Consider the following 22,274-nt stretch of genomic DNA (forward strand, 5'->3'; position numbering starts at 1 on the left):
CCGTGCAGAGGCCGGGACGCGGGCAAAGCGCGCCTGCGCAGTGTCAGAGGCTCCGGTTGTGTGGTTCCCGCCAATTCTTGCGGTAGCACTGCAGACGTTGAGTCCTGCGTTCCATGGAGACGTTTGACCCAGCCGAGCTGCCCGAGCTGCTTAAGCTTTATTACCGGAGGCTTTTCCCCTACGCCCAGTACTATCGTTGGCTCAACTATGGCGGAGGTGATGGAAGCCGGGAGCGGAGTGGGTAGTGGTTCGGCGGGGAGGGTGAAGAGGTTCTGGGAGGGTACCTTGGAATGACAATATGAAGCGCCTCCTCTGCGTTAGGCATTGTGCCGGAGCTTTCTTGCATTATCTGGAGCCCCCCCCCCCCCCCCCGCCATCACCACCACCACGTCAGAGGTATAAAGGGTCGAGAGCCTTTATAAAGGGTAACCAGCCTCCGGCCACAGAGTGAAAGAAAGAGCCGCTGCTCCTACCGCTACGTGGTGGGACTCCTGTTCAGTTCCCCGTTTACCTGCCGCGGTGCCTGAGCCGAGGAGATGACTGGGTCGTAGCTTGAAGCGGCAGAGGCGTGTTCTGTCCCGGAAGACGAGAGTCACTGAACTCTTCGCCGCTGAACTTACTAGTGCCCACCGAGGAGGGACTGGTGACATTACATCTTTAAAATAGTTCTGCATCCTTTACCTCATTTTTACTTTTATCTATCAGATGCAGGATAGTAAGCCCCTTCAAATTAGGGACTGACTAGGTCTTTTTATTTTTTGTTAACATGTAGCACAGTGTTGGGCACGGAGGGCTCATTAAAAATATCTTATCATTGGTTAATGTTTTAATGCCCGGGGCCGAATAAAGTACCAAATTAACTTTAAAATTGTATATTTATTTTGCAGTAATAAAGAATTACTTTCAACACCGTGAATTTTCATTCACATTGAAAGATGATATTTACATTCGCTACCAATCCTTCAACAACCAGAGTGATCTGGAAAAGGAGATGCAGAAAATGAATCCATACAAGATTGATATAGGCGCGGTATATTCCCACAGAGTAAGAAATCGTTTTTTTATGTATTGTGTAGTTTTGTTTTTTAAACCAAGAATGGATTGGTGCTCCCATTGTTTTGAGGTTAAATTTTTAGAGTTTATTCTAGTTGAGTCCCACTTTAACTTTTTGCAAGTGGATTGTAATATTTGTTGTTCTTTGATACTCTACATCACTGACTGGAAATCCTTTGGAAGTGAGTTGGTTGTATTCTCACTAGGACAAAAAAATTGATTATTAAAAAAATCGATACATTATAAATGAGGAAGTAAGCATGGTTTAAAGGAGGGAATTTTAAAAGAATTACATTGTCTTCCAGCATTAGAGGTGTTGTTGTTGTTTTTTAAGTAATCTCTATATCCAATGTGACCCCGAGATCTAGAGGCACATGCTCTACTGACTGAGCCAGGCCAGCACCCCGTGGAGTTATTCTTGATTCTTCTATTTCTCTCACACTCCTCTGTCTGTTCCATTAGGAAATCTCTTTAGCTCTACCAAAATAGTATGTGAAATCCAACCACTGGTACCGGTGCTACTACCATCCTCATCATCTTTCATCTGAATTACTGTAAAAACTTCCGAACAATTTGCTCCTATAAATTCTAGAGTCTATTCTCAACACAGTAGCCAGAGCAATCCTTTTAAAACAAGTTAGAGTCTGTGATTCCTCTGTTCAAAAACCATTCTCTAGTGGTTCTCCACTTCACTCAGTAAAAGCCCCTCTCTCCCCCTCACTCACTCCACTCCTGCCACAGGGACCATTGCTCAAGCAGTTTCCACTGCCCAGAGCCCATTTCCCAAGGTATCTCCTTGGTTCCTTCCCTCACCTCCTCAAGTCTTCACTCAGCGAGGCCTACTGCAACCTGCCACTCCTCCTATCATTGCCACTGATACAGTCTAAATGCCTAGAATAGTGCCTGGCAGAGAGTACACCATAGCTATTTGTTGAATGAATGAACATACCAAAATTGCCCTTCTTTCTCTCCTTAAAAATACACACGTGGGGTGGGGGAGGGGCGCCTCGGTGGCTTAGTCGGTTAGGCGGCTGCCTTTTGCCTTCGGCTCTGGTCATGGTCTCAGGGTAATTGGATCAGGCCCATGTGTCAGGCTCCCTGCTTGGGGAGTCTGCTTCTCTCTCCCCCTCTGCCCCTCTCCCCTACTCGTGCTAAGTAAATTTAATTAAAAAAAAAATAGGGGCGCCTGGGTGGCGCAGTTGTTAAGCGTCTGCCTTCTGCTCAGGGTGTGACCCCAGCGTTCTGGGATCGAGCCCCACATCAGGCTCCTCTGCTGGAAGCCTGCTTCTTCCTCTCCCACTCCCCCTGCTTGTGCTCCCTCTCTCCCTGGCTGTCTCTCTCTCTGTCAAATAAATAAAATCTTTAAAAAAAAAAAAACTATCCCATTAAAAAAAAAAAATACACACATGGGGGGAGAAACACACTCATGGGATAATAGCTTTTGTATGGAGGTTTTACTTTTTTTTCCCCCCAAGATTTATTTATTTATTTGAGAGAGAGAGCGCAAGCTTGTGCCCAGCAGGGAGAAGGCAGAGGGAAAGAATCTTAGGCAGTCTCTGCAGAGCGTGGAGCCCAACGCCAGGCTCCATCCAGTGACCCTGAGATCATGACCTGAGCCAAAATCAAAAGTCAGACACTTAACTGACTGACCCACCCACGTACCCCAGACTTTTTTTTAAGGGTCTCCTACTCCCATATTTTCTGCTCCCTAGAGGCAACCAGTTCTTTTTAGCTAATTCTTAAGGTATTTGCCCCTTGTATGTAAATAACATTTTTATATTTCTTCCATTTTCCATTTTAAGCATTATCTACTGAACTTCTACTCTGGCAGACTAGGATTTAGCTTTTTTTTTCTTTTTCTTTCTTCTTTTTTTTTTACCTTACCGCTTACCCTCATCTTGCCTTCCCATTTCCACATGTCCTAATGTGTTAGATTAAAAATCAGGGTTAGGGGCGCCTGGGTAGCGCAGTCGTTAAGCGTCTGCCTTTGGCTCAGGGCATGATCCCGGCGTTCTAGGATCGAGTCCCACATCGGGCTACTCCACTGGGAGCCTGCTTCTTCCTCTCCCACTCCCCTGCTGTGTTCCCTCTCTCACTGGCTGTCTCTCTGTCACATAAATATCTTTAAAAAAAATAATAATAATAAATAAATAAATAAATAAATAAATAATAAAAATCAGGGTTAGATCACTAAATCAACCTCAGACTCCTTGCCAATTGTCTGAATCTCCCGATGTATTCAGACCCACCAGTTTCATCCCAAAGAAATTTCATGGGCAGTTCTGACCTCCAAGCTGGACTGATTGCTCTCTCTAAGCCTCATGGATAAATATGGTCTTGTAATCACCCCAGTTTCCTTTCACCTCTCTCCCATTTTGGATCGTGTTGCCCAAATCCTTTGTTCTCTTTTTGGTTTACTTCCTCTTTATGGTAGAGCACATCCTCCAGGAGCTTCCAGAGAAAAGGTGCATGGAAAAGAAAATATTGGACCCTTTCTGTATCTGGAAAATGACTTCATTCTACCTTTATGCTTAACTAATGGTTGAGTTTGTAAATCAGTTTCCCGTAGAATTTTGCATTATCTGCTAGTTTCCAGTGTTGCTGTTAAGAAGACAATGCCATTCTGATTCTTGTTCCACTGTGTTGGACCTGAAAGCTCTTAGGATTTTCTCCCTATCCCCTCTGTCCCTAATGTACTAAAATTTCACAGTGATGTGCCTTGGCGTGCATCTTTTTGCACCTGTTGTGCTAGATACTTGATGGGCTGTTATGATCATGAACTCATGTCCTTCAATTCTGGGAAATTTTCCTTTTTCTTTTTTTTTTTTTTTTTTTTTAAAGATTTTATTTATTTATTTGACAGAGATAGAGACAGCCAGCGAGAGAGGGAACACAAGCAGGGGGAGTGGGAGAGGAAGAAGCAGGCTCATTAGCGGAGGAGCCTGATGTGGGGCTCGATCCCATAACTTCAGGATCACGCCCTGAGCCGAAGGCAGACGCTTAACCGCTGTGCCACCCAGGCGCCCCTCCTTTTTCTTTTTTAAGATTTTATTTTTAAGTAATCTCTATACCCAACATGGGGCTCGAACTTACAACCCAGAGATCTAGAGTCTCATGCTCTACTGACTGAGCCAACCAGGCACCCCTATCTTTTTTTTTCTTATATACAGTTTTTTCTATCCATAATTTATCTTTGGTCTCTCTAGAAATCCCAAAGTTAGATGTTATGTGTCTTGGACTGGTCCACTAATTCTTTTTTTTTTTTTTCCTCCTGTTTTCTGTTTTTTTGTCCTTTTGCTCTACTTTCTGGGGAATTTCCTCAGAGGTTTTCATTTCTGCTATTATATTTTAATTTCCAAGAACTTTTTTTTAGAGCATTCTGTACTTTTTTATTGATATTCTCATCTTTTGAGGATATCAATGATAGTTAAGTTTTCTGTTGTAGAGTCTGTTTTCTCAAAGTTGCTTTTTTTTTCCTGTTTTTTTTCTCCTCTTTCATATTAGAGGCTTTCCTCGTAAGTCTGTTAATTTTGTACATGTTGTTATATTTAAAAATAGAGTACTAAAAAAGCTGATTGGAAGTTGTGTATACATGGCTGAGATTTTTTTATTACAGGGTGATCTGGCTGGGCCATTTTGGGAGGAGAAGCTCTGATGTCAGTCTCTCTAGATCTTTGTTTGAATGGAAACTGCACTAGCACAGAGGTCTTTGTTTTGATCACTGATCTTCTATTCCTAGAGCCTATAATAGTGCCTGACATTCCTGATCAGATTCTTCAGAGAGGAATCTTCTGGTCTCCCGCCTGGGATGGCAGTGATAGGTATAGAAGTGGGGGAGAGGGCTGGGTCTCAACTTTCCGCACGTAAATGTCCATTTAGTCTTCTGTATATCAGTACAATAATACACTTTCTTCAAATGCACCTTTTGTTCCTGCCCCCATCCCGGTCCAGAGAGACCCACTGTTTGAGGTTCTCCAGATAATAATTCAGGTGTCTTTGCCAGGGAGATGAAAGCACAGTCATCTAGCTCTGCAGAGTAAATGGAGGAATCTAGGGAACTAACTGCTTCATAAATAGATTTTTAACTGATACTCCTATTTTTAATCTTAGCTTCACCTCTATCTCTCTCTCTCTCTCTCTCTTTCTTTCCAGGGATACCCATTGTCACCTGAGTTTTGGGGGGATGCTGAGGTGTAAATTGGATTCCTTCTTATCTTTCCTTACTGAGAGCTTAAGATTCAGCTCTTATGGGTATCCTTATAAAAATTGTGGTGGTATTTTCTGCTCGCTGGTACTTTTTAATTTTTTTTTTTAATTTTTAAAAAATTTTTTCCCCTATGGTCCTTTTCTAAAAGACTTATGCCTTTCTTAAGAAAGCCTTTACTATCATTTTTGTGCAGGTCTGAAAAGAACAAGATAAGTATCTCTATTCAGTCTCCTTTCTATACCTGGTGGTCCACGGCCTCAAAGGAGGCTACTTACAGCTTGAGCCAAAAGCTCAGTTCAAACTAATTGAGATCTTTTGAATTACTGAAAATTTTTATTTATTTTTTTTTTTTAAGATTTTATTTATTTATTTGACAGAGATAGAGACAGCCAGCAAGAGAGGGAACACAAGCAGGGGGAGTGGGAGAGGAAGAAGCAGGCTCATAGCAGAAGAGCCTGATGTGGGGCTCGATCCCGGAACGCCGGGATCACGCCCTGAGCTGAAGGCAGACGCTTAACCGCTGTGCCACCCAGGCGCCCCGAATTACTGAAAATTTTTAAATACATTATTGTTACTTATATGTCCGGTAGTAATTAAAGGTCTTTAAAACAACAAGGCATTAATTATTTGTATGTACTTTTCCTTATCAGAAACCTTAAAAAACTTTATTATGATTTCTATTGATTAACAAATATTAATTATTCAATGCTACATATCAATTATATCTCAGTAGAACTGGTAAAACAAATATCTATGGTAATACATATTTATCAAAACCTGTTTTAGGTAGATGAAATTTACATTGTCATCGAGTCTGGGTGTGTAGAATCCAAATTAATGAACTTTAACTGAGTAGAGTTGGCATTATATTATGGTTTTTTTCAATTCTCTTTGGCCACTTCCTTTGTGTGGATAGAAAATAGCATAATTGGCAGCATGACAGCTCTCATACAAACTTGATTGATATTTTCTCCTTATAGCCCAATCAACACAATACAGTGAAACTGGGAGCTTTCCAGGCTCAGGAAAAAGAACTGGTATTTGACATTGACATGACAGACTATGATGATGTGAGGAGATGTTGTAGGTAAGCACTGCTTGCCTTGCTGGTAGGGTGGGTGATATCACTGACAGTGAGTAATGATGCTTCTGCTCCAGTTCTGCAGACATATGTTCTAAGTGCTGGACCCTCATGACGATGGCCATACGCATAATCGACCGAGCATTGAAAGGCAAGTATTGGCAGTGTCTGAACGGGGTCAAATGCAAGAATCTGTTTCCTCTGAATATTTGTCTGTCTATACCATTTTATAATCAAATCTCATAGATTTCTAACATGTTTCCTTGAAACATATGGCTGGAAAAGAAAAGATGATTAGAATAAAGTTGTACGTGAAACTCTAATAAAGCTGTTGATCAAACCAGTGAGTTTTTTCTCAAATCAGTCATCTGTCGAGCAGCTCTGTGTGCTACAAACTGTTCTAGATGAGGGAAATATAAAAGATAATGATCGCCTCAAGTAGGTTATACAGTCTAAGAAGGAGACAAATAAAATTGAAGATTACATTTACATTAAGTAATGTGCACAGGGTGCCATGGGGATATAGAACAGCAGGAGTGCATACAGGAATGGAAAGAGATTAGATCAGAAAAGGTGATGATAAGAATGATAGTGATATTAAAAATAGCTAACTCTCAGTGTACATGGGTAGCTCAGTTAAGCCTCTAACTCTTGATTTCGGCTCAGGTCGTGATCTCAGGGTCCTGGGATATAGCCCCGTGTTGGGCTCCACATTGGGCATGGAGCCTGCTTGGGATTGTCTCTCTCCCTCTGCCCCTCGCCACCCCTGCACACCCATGCTTGCTCTCTCTCTCTCTCTCAAAAAAAAAAAAAAAAAAAGCTAACTCTTGTCCTCGCTTCAGCAGCACATACACTAAAAAGAGCTAACTTTTTTTTTTTTTAAGATTTTATTTATTTGACAGAGAGAGAGCACAGGCAGGGGGAATGGCAGGCAGAGGGAAAAGGAGAAGCAGGCTCCCCACTGAGCAGGGAGCCTGACATGGGCCTCCATCCCAGGACCCTGGAATCATGACCAGAGCCCAAGACAGACACTTAACTGACTAAGCCACCCTGGTGCCCTGAGAGCTAACTCTTAAGAAGCAAAAAAAAAAAAAAATGCTAACTCTTAGATAAGATGCTTATTATGTACCAGGCACTGTTCTAAACACTTTAAATTTATTAACTTTTTAAATATCCCTAGATAGGGTCTTAAATGATAAATGGCAATTGGTCAGGGAGAGAAATGGAAATGCTGGGGTGTGAAGAAATCCTTGGCACAGAGAACAGGATAGGTATAAACATGAAGGCAAGACCATGGGAGACACAGAAAACTACACATAATTAATAGTTAAGGTGAGTACATGTGAATAAGGGGTAAAAATGAAGCCAAGGACATAAGCAAGAACCAGGAGTTTATAAATTTATTTACAGATTTTAAAACCTATTATTTCTCCCCTCCTCAGAGGACTTTGGATTTAAGCATCGTCTCTGGGTATATTCTGGAAGGAGAGGTGTTCATTGTTGGGTCTGTGATGAATCTGTTAGAAAACTGTCCTCTGCAGTACGTTCTGGGATAGTTGAGTATTTGAGTCTTGTAAAGGTAAGATCTCAATGATACTCTACATTTCTTTATTTGCTAGATGTTACCAAGCCTGAAATGTTTAGTGAAAAAAATGAAACTGTCTTTTATAGCATCCACATTCCAGAGCAGATGATCTTAGCAGCAGATCAAATAATCATAGTAGCTACATTTTTTAAGATCTTTCATATTTTGCTGTAAGTATGCTCCTTTGTAGCAAAAGGAAAATTACTTTTCTGGTTCAATTATGTCAAGCAAAGTTAACCCAGAAAGTTACAGGTATTGAGACTATATAAAATAGCATCTAAACTCCTATATTTTGACAGAATTTAATTAATATCTTTAGAGCACATTAAAAATTTTTTAATTATTTCATTTGTGTCATATACATGAAGTTCTTTTTTGATGGTTTATTTTTCAGGGTGGTCAAGACGTTAAAAAGAAAGTCCACTTAAGTGAAAAAATTCACCCTTTTGTCAGGTCTGTTGGAAAAGACTCCATGCAGTTTAAGTTGTGTCTAATTTACCTACACATGCTTTTAGAATTACGTTGTTACCAATTTTCTCTATGGGGGTAGCATATTACAGGTAATAATAGCTAGACTTAATTGAATGACTGTTTTATGCTGCAGTATTCATGATAGGTGCTTTACAAATATTATCATTGGTCTTAATAACAAATTCATAAGGGACATGATGGTATCTCCATTTGTAGTTGAAGTAGGATTTAGAAAGACTGTATAATTTCTTTGATACCACACAAGTAATTGTTAAATTTAGGATTCATGTCTTCCTAGTCTGCTTAATTTCAAAATGCATACGCTTTCTACCAAATTCACTACTTCTCTAGGTGAAAAGAGCATTGCATTAAGAGTAGGAATCTCTGTTCTGTGGCTTTCTAAGACCCTGATAAAATATTAGAGCCTCTATTTCCTTAAAGTATGATGGGGAAAACAACATCTGCTCCATCCATCTCAGAGTTGTGGCAAAGATTAAATGAAACAGTAGATGGTGAAGTCTGTTTGCAAATTGCTAAGCACTACATAATTGTTGAGATGTTTAAGCAAGTAATTCAGGGTAGAAACTGTAAACTCTATCCCACCCCACTACTAATGTATTGTTATGTTGTCCTGGCTTGGTTGCTTTCTACCCTTGTTACATATTTATGATGCTATTAATCTGCTAAATTGTGGAGTTTAAGAAGTAAACGTTTCTTGAATTCGAAGCCAGGTGCTGTACTAGGTTCTTCCCCCTTAGAATGTCTTAGTTAACGCTCATAACCCTGTGAAGGTGTATTATTCCCATTTTATGTAGCTAATTTCTGTTGGTTAGCTAATTCTGTCTTCTTATTAGACTAATATATGCTCATTAAAAAAAAATTCAATAGAAGCAAGCACTAGCCTCCCAAATGGCAAAAAAAACTATGCAGTGTATGTGTTGCTAATAGTATTAGGACTATGCTATTGTTATTCCTACAGCAAGTCTATAAACATAATAAAAAAATACTTTGAAGAATATGCCTTAGTTGATCAAGATATTCTTGAAAATAAAGAAAGCTGGGATAAGATTTTAGCCCTCGTTCCTGAAAATATCCTTTCCCAAGGCCATTTCTTTTTTCTTTTTTCTTTTTTTTTAAGATTTTATTTATTTATTTGACAGCCAGCGAGAGAGGGAACACAAGCAGGGGGAGTGGGAGAGGAAGAAGCAGGCTCCCAGCAGAGGAGCCTGATGTGGGGCTCGATCCCAGATCGCTGGGATCACGCCCTGAGCCAAAGGCAGACGCTTAACGACTGCGGCCCCCAGGCGCCCCCTCAAGGCCATTTCTATGTGAGCTACAGGTACTGATCTAGATTATAAATGTGTTCTACCTACATATTGTCGTATACTTACTCTTGTAAGTTTAATCTTTTTACACAAAACAACTCCTGTTTTTCTGCATTTTAGTATTTCTAGTCTGGAATACAATAAGAAATGAGACCATTTTGGAAATAAATTTCCTCATTTTGGAAGTCGATCCTCGTAGAATTAATAGGTACTTAAAGGAATGCTGAATCATTTTGTCAAAATATGTACAGACCAGGGAAAGGTTTTACATTAAACCATATAGTTATTTTGGCATTCTTTCTGTCATATCAGTATATATTTTTACAGGGGAATTTTTTAAGGATGTGTGTTTAATATTTGCATTTTAGAAAACAATAATTACTTTCCAGTAAACTTTTGATAGCCTTGTGGTAATACATACTGAAAATAAGTTGTTCATCGATGTGCTGTAAAAGAGTGTGTTCCTTAATGACTCATCACCAATTCATGAGAAACTTCAGCAAAACTTCCAGAAGTGTCACAATTCACTTCAGCGTTGGGAATATTTGAAGCAAGGCATCAACTGTCAGGTATACTCCATTGAAATCTCTATTATAAATATAATAATTCTTAGTTAAATTCTAATTGTTTTGCTTAGTAAGTTAAAGATCATTGAAAGCCATTTTTTAACCTCTTAAAGAAATCTGCAAAAGTTCCTACTGATCCCCATGCTAGACTTGCATCTGCTTTTAGGATAATACCAAAAATGACAAATGTGGACCCTGGCTTGAATGGGAGATCATGCTCCAGTACTGTTTTCCACGGCTGGATATCAATGTTAGCAAAGGAATCAATCATTTACTGAAGAGCCCTTTTAGTGTTCATCCTAAAACAGGTACAATGTAAAGAAGGTAAAGAAAACTGGAAGAAAAATTAGTTTATTTTTTGTTTTAGTAAGCGTGTCACTGGGTGTGAATATGTATGATGCCTGAGATATTAAAGGCTGAAAGACTGTCAGCTAATACCTAAATTATTTTTTAATTGTCGATTGGTAGCTACCAGATGAGTTTCCACTACATAAATAATTTTCCTCTGGGTTTCTGAGGTTTAGTGTTGGAACTATAGAGGAACTTAGAAATCACAGGACAACAGCTCTCATTGTATAGATGAGGAAGCAGTGGTCCAAGAGGTTAACGTGACTTGTTCACAGTCTTAAAACAAATCGTGTCAGAGCTAGGAACAGAAGTCAGTTCTTAAAACTTAAAGTTCCGTGCTTTTCCCATTGTGCCTCCTCCCCCAGTTCTTTTTCCATAGTTTTAGCTTTCCTACTTCACATTTCTCTTAGATACGTTTTGATGGACTAAAACTGACTTTAAAATAAATATAACAGTTGCTGTATTGACTATATTGACGTAAACTTTGCTTCATCCAACCAGGAAACATATACATTGTATATAGTTGTCCTTTTTAGCCTCAGTAATCCTACTCTACCACTTGCTGTGGGATGTTAGGCTAATTACTCTCTGTGTCTTGGTTTCCTCATCTGTAAATGGAGATAATATAGTACCTACCTCAGCGGGTTATTGTGAAGATCTAAAATGTAAAGTGCTGGGGCGCCTGGGTGGCTCAGGTGGTTGGGTGTCTGCCTTCAGCTCAGGTCGTGGTTTCCAGATCCTGGGCTCGAGCCCCATGTTGTCCTCCCTGCTCAGCAGGGAGTCTGCTTCTCCCTCTCCCTCTGCCTCTCCTCCTGCTTGTGCCCTCTCTGTCTTTGCCTCTCTCTCTAAGTCTTTTAAATTAAATAAATAATAAAATGTAAAGTGCTTAGAAAAGCATCTGTCACACATTCAATTCTCCCAAGTTGCCTAGTTTCCTTTAATAATTTGTAATGATTCTCTAGTCCATATATTTGAATAGCCCCTTTCCAAACCTATCAACTATGTGTTTTCAGCTTCTTTTGGTAATAAGCTTAATATTTCTTTTTTTATTTTATTTAAATTCAATTAATTAACATATAGTGTATTATTAGTTTCAGAGGTAGAGCTCAGCCACTCAGCACTTCTATATAACACCCAGTGCTCATTACGTATTTCTTAATTTTTTTTAGACCTAACTCTAGGGGTGCCTGGGTGGCTCAGTCGTTAAGCATCTGCCTTCAGCTTAAGTCCTGATCCCAGGATTCTGGATGGAGCCCTACTTCTGGCTCCCTGCTCAGCGGGGAGCCCGCTTCTCCCTCTCCCACTCCCCCTGCTTGTGTTCCCTCTCTTGCTATCTCTCTCTCTGTCAAATAAATAAAATCTTAAAAAAAAAAATAAACAAACAAACCTAACTCTAAAGCTATAGTGGGTATCCCCTTGTTCTAATATTCATGGTTTGGGTAAATAATTATGTTCATAAGTATATATATTTTGATTATATACTTTTCCCATTACGTAGCTGCAGTCTTTTTACTCTGTCTTCAAATAGCAACTCCCAATTCTCTTAATTATTTTACTTGTTATTTACCTGGTATCCTTTAGATTCATTATCTCATTTCTGAGATGTAATGAATTTTATGAGTTATCTCAGATGTGGATATTGTGAAAGGGTAGTAGAATGCTGTCTATTTTATTTCCAAAATGCTTTCTAAAGATGCCCAACATACAGGTGTCTGTTCTGATCTCAGCAAATAAACCAAGTTAATGAAATGAACTATATCTGTGTTATTTCATTTTCAGGACTCACTAAATTTGATATCATTCTGTACTTAAATATAAAAGGATATTAGGAAGAAGGAGATAGAAATAAAAGTAGAGATAAGAGCACTAGATAATAGCCCAACTGTCTTTCATACCTATTTTTTTTTTTTTTTGGTTTTTTAAGAGAAAGTAAAAGCACAGCTAATGTGGAAGTAATTTCTAGCTATTGTTTTTAACAGATAAATCTAATCCTTTTTCTAAGCCTTAGATTAAGATTTAGCCCAAATAACATATAGGATTGTATTTTACAATCATCAGTTTATAACTTTTGGTTCTTACAGGTCGTATTTCTGTGCCTATTGATTTACAGAAAGTGGACCAGTTTGATCCATTTACTGTTCCAACCATAAGGTATGTTCCAGTTCATTGACAGTCCTTTTTTGTTTGTGGCTGTTACTCTGAATTTGAAGTAGATGCATTAGATCCCTTTTGCTCTGAGGCTGTATGATGATGCCTTAGTACAGCAACATTTCCTAGTGAGCTCCAGAGACCACAAGCTGCTGCTCTCTAATAAAAAGATCGTAAGTTCAAGTAAGTTTGGGAAATAATGACTTACACAGATAAAATGTTCTTTACTGCAAGATTTCCCAGTTTTTATTATGCATGGAAAACTCCAAGAAGAGATTGTGATTTTTAGAATATCCCAAATTTAGTTGGTCACACAGTTTTTTCACAGAAAATTTTGTGGGATTCTTGTGCTATCATACACTGGGTAATGTTGACCGACAACCAACTTTAAAATTCCTATTCTAGGGTCCCTGGGTGGCTCAGTTGGTGAAGGGTCCAAATCTTGATCTCATCTCAGGTCTTGATCTCTGGGTCATGAGTTTAGGCCCCGAGTTGGGCTCCACACTGGGCATGGAGGCTACTTTAAAAAAAAAATTAAAATTCTCTTTTTCTGAGGCTTATTTGGTAGGGCATGTGACTCTTGATATTGGGGTCATGAGTTCGAGCCCCACATCGAGTATAGAGTTAAAAAGTAAAAAAAAACCAAACTCTTATTCTATTATTTGTAGCTCCATCTGCCGTGAATTGGATGCCATTTCCATTAATGATGAGGGAAGGGAGGGAAACGAAGCCGAATCTGATATCAAACATAGAACCAGAGGTATGTTAATATACTGAAGTCTCACTTTAACATAAGTTTCTTATGTAGACGTCCTTCTGTCAGTCCAGTAATTAATTCTGCTTGGATCCAGCCCAGAATGGATCAATGTTTATCCTGAAACCAGCTCAGTAACAAATAATACCACAGCAATGTTTCTGTCCTTTCATCAATTGCCCAAGTGGTGCTGTTGAATCTAATTTAAGTCAGCACATATTTACTGAGCAACATCTAAATGCCAGGATCTATAAGATTAAATTATCAATTTGTGTTGATAGTTGTTTGACTCTCACAATCTTAGGTTCAACAGCTACTTATTTAACAACTACTATGTATGCAGTACTTTTGTTCTTTGTTCCTGATGTATCCGGAGAGTATTATGGTAAATATATATCTAAACTGTGGTTGAATTGTATATTCAAGAATTTGAAGGAGCTGGGGAATTTATAAATCTTCCTACTAATAGAAGCCAAATCTTCACATACCAACACCCAAGAGACACTCTACAGCTACAGAGCCAGTAGAACTTCCTGTGATGATAGAAATGTAATGCACTGCCCAGTGTGGTACTCACTAGCCACGTGTGGCACACTCCCCTTGAACTGGGAGAAATCGGATTTTCAATTTCATTTAATTTTAAATAGCCCCATGTGGCAAGTGACTATTGTAACACAGTGCACATCTGTGATCTCTGATTGACCTTTCTTGGTCAAATGTTGCTACCTTCTTTCAAAACCCAAGCTCGAACATCACTCCACTAAAACAAAAACAAAACAAACAAACAAAAAAATCTCACTTCATCTCTTCCAGTTCTAACATAATACCTAAACATAGTACATTCCACTATTATTGTTTGAAGAATGATTACAAGCATTCTGTCTAAAGAATTTGAGGGGCGCCTGGGTCACTCAGTCATTTGGGCCTCTGATTCTTGGTTTTTGGCTTAGGTCATGTTCTCAGGGTCATGGGATGGAGCCCCACATCTGGCTCTGTGCTCAGCATGGAGTCCGCTTGTCCCTCTCCCTCTGCCCCTCCCCTCCTCAGATAAATAAATAAATAAAATCTTTTTAAAAAATGAAGTATTTGAAAAACATCTCCAACATGAAATCAGAAAAAAACTGGAAAAAGGAACTCAGAGAAAACAGATAATGCAAGGAACAAAGAAACCCCCCCCCTTTTTTTTAAGTAATCTCTGTGCCAACATGGGGCTCAAACTCACAACCCAGAGGTCAAGAGGCACGTATTCTATTAACTGAGCCAGCCAAGCACCCTGAAAATCTTTTTTTTTTAATTAATATCCTCAGAATAAGAGAAGATAGTATATCCATGAAGCAAGATCAGAATGCTATGAAAAGAAACATTCAGAGAACAAGAAAGAGCTCTTAGAAATCAAAAACATAATCATTAGAATACAAAATTCAGTGGAAGGGCTATAAAAGAAAAATTAAGATTTTCCAGAAAGTACTACAAAAAAAGATAAATTTGTTGTTATTTTAAGGAGGTAAAAGATAAAATTAGAAGAACGGTTCAGGGGTCACCTGGGTGGCTCAGTCAGTGAAGTGTCTGCCTTCAGCTCAGGTCATGATCCCAGGGTGCTGGGATCGAGTCCCACATTGGCTCCTTGCTCAGCAGGGAGCCTGCTTCTCCCTCTGCCTGCCTCCCCCTGCTTGTGCTCGCTCTCTCTGTCTCTGACAGATAAATAAAATCTTTAAAAAAAGAAGAAGAAGAATAGTTCAGAAGGTCTAATACCTGACTATGGGAGTTTCAGAAAAACAACAAACAGGGAGGGGAAAAACATATCAAAATTATATAGGAAACCATCACAGAAATGAGCCCTTTATTGCAAAGGCTCAGCATAATAAGAAATCAGACCCGCACCAAGGCACATCATTTTGAAGTTTCAGAACACTGAGAATTAACAAAAGATCTTAGCTTTCTGACTCCTTACTACTTCCCCTCCCCCCAAAAAAGCCACAGACCTAGGAAGAATGGCCTTGGATTTCTGAACATTGGAAATGTTCAGCTGTTAGAAGTAGGTGCTAGGGAAAAAAAAGTGGTTGCCATTCAAGAGGATGGAGAGGTCAGGGGCGCCTGGGTGGCTCAGTCATTAAGCGTCTGCCTTCGGCCCAGGGCGTGATCCCAGGGTCCTGGGATTGAGCCTCGCATCGGGCTCCCTGCTCTGCTGGGAGCCTGCTTCTTCCTCTCCCACTCCTCCTGCTTGTGTTCCCTCTCTTGCTGGCTGTGTCTCTCTCTCTGTCAAATAAATAAATAAAATCTTTAAAAAAAAAAAAAAAGAGGATGGAGAGGTCAGAATTCGTGCAGGAAGCTGCTATTCTTTCCAACCTGTTAGTACTATTTTATTCTTTTTAACAACATGCATACATTACTTCAACACAATTTTTTTAACAATATTGTCTCTTGATGGATATCTTTTTCTTTTGTCCAGAGATTTTGTTTTATTTTATTTTTTAAAGATTTCATTTATTTATTTGACAGAAAGAGCACAAGCAGGGGGAGCGGGAGAGGTAGAAGCAGACTCCCCGCTGAGCAGGGAGCTGACACAGGGCCCAAACCCAGGACCCTGGGAACATGACCTGAGCTGAAGGTAGTCACTTAACCAACTGAGCCATCCAGCCACCCCTGTTCGAAGATTTTAAAGAGAAATTTTCTAATATAACTATTCAAAAATAAACTAAAGTGCCTGTCATTTCAAGTATTCATAAATAGCCTAATAGCCATCAGTCAGGGGTGCTTAAGAGATTGTGGGGGTTGGAATAAGTGATATTTAACTTCCTTACTATCGCTTTAGTTTCTGTGATTTTAAGCCTTTGTCCTTTTTCACACTAGTACCATTTGTTCCTGCCCTTCTTCACAAGTCCTGGAATGTTCTCTTCTCTTGTAATTATATCTTTTTTCTTTTTCTTTTTTAAAGATTTTATGTATTTACTTATTTGAGAGAGAGATCGCGAGCATGAGTGGAGGGATGGGCAGAGAGAGAGGCAGAGAATCTCAAGCAGACTCCGCACAGAGCGTGGAGCCTGATGCAGGCCTCAATCTCATGACCTGAGTGGAAACCAAGAGTCGGATGCTTAGGGGTGCCTGGGTGGCTCACTCATTAAGCGTCTGCCTTCGGCTCAGGGCCTGATCCCAGGGTCCTGGGATCGAGCCCCACATCGGGCTCCCTGCTCTGCTGGGAGCCTGCTTCTTCCTCTCCCACTCCCCCTGCTTGTGTTCCCTCTCCCGCTGGCTGTCTCTTGCTCTGTCAAATAAATAAATAAAATCTTAAAAAAAAAAAAAAGTCGGATGCTTGACCAGCTGAGCCACCCAGGTGCCCCTAATTATATCTTTTTTCTAAGACCTACTTCACAGCCACTTCGGTCCACACTGACTGGTAGATTCTTTGGTCTTATAATTATCCATATGCCTCTTTGGTCTTTTAATTATATATTGTTTTCTATTACTACATACAGGACTTGTTTTTCCAGTTCATTTAAAAACTTCTTAAAACCAAAGAGTTTGGCTTATGCTTTTTTTAGAATTTAGCAGAGTACTTAATATAGATAGTAAATATTTAAGTAATTATTGAATGCCTATTACATATTCCACAGTGGTGAAGTAAACACATAGACCTATATGCAAGGAGCTTAGAATCTTCAATTAAAGGTTCAAAGTACTATGTGGTTAATCCCAAACTAAACTGTTTCCTTGGTATACATTTTACATTATTATAAGAAAAGTCATATGTAAAAGTTGAGGACAAAATATAATGTACTTTCATAATTGCCACAGTTCAGATATTCATCCTTAATATTCTCATCAAGATTCCTTTTCTAGGGGTACCTGGGTGGCTTAGTCAGTTGAGCGTCTGCATTCGGCTCAGGTCACGATCCCAAGGTCCTGGGATGGAGCTCCGCACCAGAGAGCATAAGCAGGAGGAGTGGCAGAGGGAGAGGGAGAAGCAGGCTCCCTGCTGAGCAGGGCTCCATCCCAGGACCTCGGGATCATGACCTGAGCCGAAGACAGACACTCAACCGACTAAGCCAAGCAGGCACCCCTTAAAATTTCTTTTAAGTATAGTTTCTTTTTTTACTCTTTGAATGAACTATTACAAGGACTCTTCCATGCACACATAGCACACTACCAAAATCCAAATCTCATCTTGTTCTCAGATTTTTCTCCCCTATTGGGTATTATAGATTGTGTAATTAAATAGATGATTACGGTTCTGTATTCAAAATTTTGTTGTGTACATTTTTAAAATTTTATATAAATCAAAAAAATACCTATAGTTAAGGCACTACGACTATAAACTTCTGTTTGTCTCCAGGTAGAATGGCCCTGACTTCACATTTTTAATGTTTGCTCTGTTGTTAAAACTATTTATTACTGAAGCCACAATTTCTAAAGAAAGGAATATTGTATGGGACTTAACACAGAACAATAGATTATGTTGGTCTAATACTAGAAAGCCTGACTACTAAGAAGTAGATATGTACATGTGGTTTGGATATTTTCAAGCAGCACTGTTGTAATACAGTAGCCACATATGGCTATTAAGCACTTGAAATGTGGCTAGTATAAACAAGAAACTGATTTTTTAAATGTAATTTTAATTAATTTAAATTTTAAAACTGATAGGGGCACCTGGCTGGCACAGTCGGTGGAACATGCAACTCTTGACCTCAGGGTTGTGAGTTCAAGTCCCACGTTGGGTATAGAGATTACTTAAAAATAAAATCTTAAGGGGTGTCTCTCTAAAATAAATAAATATTTTTTAAAATCTTTTTAAAAATTTTTAATAAATTTTAAAACTGATATTTGATTCAATTATTGGAAAACTTTATAAGTATGTTTGGGAAATTTGGGTATATGAGCCTACTTTTACACTATTTTATAATTCAAATCTATAGATCAAGTATTTCTCATGATAATGTATCATCTAAATTGAGATGTATTTTAAGTACAAAATGCTAGATTTCAAAGACTTAGTATGAAAGAGAATGTAAAATATCTCCATTTTTATTATATGTTAATGATAATATTTTAGATACACTGGATTAAATAAAATATTAAATTAATTTTACCTTTTTAAAGTGGCTACTGGAGTATTTGTTATTTATTTACTTATTTATTTATTTTAAGATTTTTATTTATTCGACAGAGAGAGAGAAAAAGAGCACACAAGCAAGGGGAGCGGCAAGGAGAGGGAGTAGCAGGCTTTCCGCTGAGCAGGGAGCCCAATGCGGGGTTCTATCCCAGGACGCTGGGATCATGACCTGAGTGGAAGGCAGATGCTTAACCGACTGAGCCACCAAGGTGCCCTGCTACTAGAGTATTTAAACTACACATTTGGGGCGCCTGGGTGGCTCAGTCGTTAAGCGTCTGCCTTTGGCTCAGGGCGTGATCCCGGCGTTCTGGGATCGAGCCCCGCATCAGGCTCCTCCGCTGGGAGCCTGCTTCTTCCTCTCCCACTCCCCCCTGCTTGTGTTTGCTCCCTCACTGGCTGTTTCTCTGTCTGTCAAATAAATAAATAAAATCTTTAAAAATAAATAAATAAATAAATAAATAAAAATAAACTACACATTTCTCATTATATTGGACAGCACTGTTCTAGAGAGTTCTTCTTGTTCTAGAGAATTCTTTAAAGAAACTTAAAATTATACTGTCATGTTATTCTTGCTTCCAAAATGCTAATTATAATGCGTGGCCTTCATAATTTAGATTATAAGAAGACCAGTCTAGCTCCTTATATAAAAGTTTTTGAACAGTTTCTTGAAAACCTGGATAAATCCCGAAAAGGAGAGCTTCTCAAGAAGAGTGGTAAGACTCTATACCTTTCCCTTTTAGCTGTTTATATCCTAAGTGTGGGAACTTTAAAGCATCTAGCAAGTGAGTAATTGTAGAGCTTTAGCCTTTGCCCTCCTAAAACAAGTTATTGGTTTAGCTTACTATCCTTAGTGTTTTAAAAATTGAGCTCCCTTAATTCAATTTAACAGATATACATTAAACACCTTCTGTGTATCAGGTACTATGAGGGAAACAAAGAGTAATTATCCAAAGATGAATTCCACACCATGCCTCCCTGCCCTTAGGAAGTACTAACTGATACAAAACAAAGAAGTATAAAATGCTAAGAAAAAGATCTCATCTCACTGAGAGAACCTGAGAAGATTTCATATGAGAAGAGTGGTATTTGAACTCTTGACAGTGAGATGCTATATAGATTCTAATTCCCAATGCCAATATACCATGCCTTGAGGTATGCATAGGATTTCCACAAGCAGAGATTTGATAAGGGTACAGGAATAGGAAAAGGAGACAGATTGTTCATTCTTGAAGGAACAGCAAAGGAAAGGCATTAGGCAGGAAAGCATCAGGTCACTCTGGAGGCCATCAATAGTACAGCTAATCTGGAAAAAGATGTGTCAGGAAGCGATGGGCTAGAAATCTGAAGAAGCAGACTGAAGCCAGAGTTATAGATGGCCTTGAATTCCAGTCTTGAGAGTTTGGGCTTAATTCAATAGGGACAGGGAATCTATTAAAGGTTTTTGAAGAAGGGAGTACATGATTTATAGTTTTATCTAGTAAGATAAAACTAGCAACAATGTATCTGGGGAGAGGTAGGGGATAAAATGGAGCCCAAGAGGCCAGTTGGGCTACTACCATTAGGACACTAGTACTGGATATCTCCAAAAAGTGCAAATACTAGAGCCATCCTTGAGAGTTGGTAATGATTTGGAAGTGGAGAGATGAAAGAGGAAAATTAAAAGTGTCACAGAAGCCAGGGGAAAGGAAACTTTCAAGGAGATTATCAAGTGTCAATGCAGTAGAGAACTGATAAAATCCTGTTGGATATTGGAAGTAAAAGGAGATACTAAGAGGACAGCAATGTCAAAGAAAAAGTTCTTTGACTTGGAGAGACCTGAACATATGTGTAAGTCAAAATGAAAGAAATGAGCAATTATTCAGGAGATTGATCAGTACCATAGAAAACTGTAGTAGTGTTATAGAAATACAAACTCCCTTTCCACTTCATTTTTTAATAATATGCATGATGGTTAAAGAGTAGTGCCTAAGATAATGCTGAACTCATAGTAGACACTCAAATATGTGCTTATTGAATGAGCAATGATGACTCTGAACTTGGAAAGCCTCAATGAACCTGCCATTCCAACTGGCTATATTAAGTCCTTTGTTTTCTTGTTCTATACTAGCTCAGCCTATAATGTGGGCTTCAGCAAACGTGAAAGCAAATCTTTATGCATGATGTGAATTTAATAGAAGCATTAAGCAAATCAGAATGTGAAAATAAATGGGATTTGTCTTGTTTTCCTTTACTATTCCTTTAATGAGAATCTATTCTATTCCAGATTTACAGAAAGATTTCTGAAGATAACAACTCTCCTCAAACCAATGTAGATATATCTTCTAGCTTCAAGAATCAAATACTTCAGGCGTCTGGGTGGCTCAGTAGGTTGGGTGTCTGCCTTCAGCTCGGGTCATGATCCCAGGGTCATGACTCTGAGATCAGAGTCCCATTTCGGGCTCCCTGCTCAGTGGGGAGTCTTCTTCTCCCTCTGCCCTTACCCCTGCTCGTGCTCTCTCTCTTTCAAATAAATAAAATTAAAATCTTTAATAAATACTGTAGAACCATAATGTGTCTTAATGCTCAAAGCAAAATTTCATTTTTTTGAAAAATTATGTTGAAAAGATTCTTGAGGCCACCAAAGGAGAGTGTCCAGGTTTCTGGAAGGAGCAATAATGGGAGGAATAAGTGGATTGCAGATACATTTTGTAAAAGTTAGTATTATACAAAGATAATTCTAAGATTTTTGATATACCTTTTACCAGTTACCATATGTATTTTGATATATTTCTACCAGTTTCCATATGTAGAGGCAAGTGAGCAATAATATGCTCAAGACTTTAATCTCAGCTCACTGGATATAGCCTACTTATTTCTGGACTGAATATTGTAGGTGCGTGAGAGCTTTGTCCTTAAGTCTTAGACACTTACCATTATACCTGGAGAGTGTATTCTGTCACTTCTAATTTTGCTTACTGATATTTATATTGGTCAGGCCACACTCCACTGCCTATCTTTTAAAAATCATTTTAAACTGGGCATCCAAACATAGCAAAACTTCAATTCAAAAGAGATGAGTTACTAGATTACAATAGGGGATAGTAGAGTGTTTTTTACAACTGTTGCATTTGTAGCTCCTGACTTCTTTCCCCAGAAAACAACTGGATTAGTCTGTACCATAAAGAAGTAGTTTAGAATAACCAATTTCACCAACATAAAACCTGTTTTACTTGTCAAAACATTTCCCTTTCTACATATCCAGATACTTAATTTTAAAGGTTTTTTTTTCTTCCATAGTTGATTTTTTTTTCTGAAGTATCAGATTTCTTTTGCCTAGTTTTGACTGTTTAGTCATTCTGGTTTACAGTCCATCTTCTTGAGAAGTCAAGCTATCAGGCTGGTACTTTCTCTGATTTATGAAAATTGTCCTTCCTTTGCATTTCCTTTAACATTGTTTTCTCTATAGCCACACAGTCTTTTTTTTTTAATCTTTTGGTTTATATATACAAAAAACACTTAACAACACAGTCAACACACGGCAATGGCTTGCATTTCCTTCTCCTAATTTTTTTAGAAAAAACATTAAAGACCATTGTGCAAAATTCCTCATTTGAGCCTCTATTTACTATGTATTGTTCAGTTCTTAG

At 38.8% G+C, this 22,274-nt stretch overlaps 2 protein-coding genes across 2 annotated transcripts in view; one reads left to right on the forward strand and one right to left on the reverse strand.

Annotated features, from left to right (window-relative positions):
- Positions 1 to 22,274, reverse strand: part of HSD17B6 (hydroxysteroid 17-beta dehydrogenase 6) — a 56,080-nt gene that overhangs the window by 33,192 nt on the left and 614 nt on the right. The gene's annotated exons all lie outside the window — the stretch shown is intronic.
- On the forward strand, positions 8 to 21,181 carry PRIM1 (DNA primase subunit 1). Its single transcript, XM_026500232.4, has 13 exons — positions 8 to 216; positions 888 to 1,045; positions 6,241 to 6,347; positions 6,419 to 6,492; positions 7,784 to 7,920; positions 8,321 to 8,379; positions 9,377 to 9,486; positions 10,203 to 10,291; positions 10,455 to 10,596; positions 12,718 to 12,787; positions 13,453 to 13,544; positions 19,263 to 19,361; positions 20,912 to 21,181. The coding sequence occupies exons 1-13, from the start codon at positions 114 to 116 to the stop codon at positions 20,929 to 20,931; spliced, it is 1,260 nt and encodes a 419-aa protein (XP_026356017.1). The 5' UTR covers positions 8 to 113; the 3' UTR covers positions 20,932 to 21,181.

Source organism: Ursus arctos, unplaced genomic scaffold, assembly GCF_023065955.2.
Source record: "Ursus arctos isolate Adak ecotype North America unplaced genomic scaffold, UrsArc2.0 scaffold_21, whole genome shotgun sequence".
Taxonomy (NCBI): Eukaryota; Metazoa; Chordata; class Mammalia; order Carnivora; family Ursidae; genus Ursus; species Ursus arctos.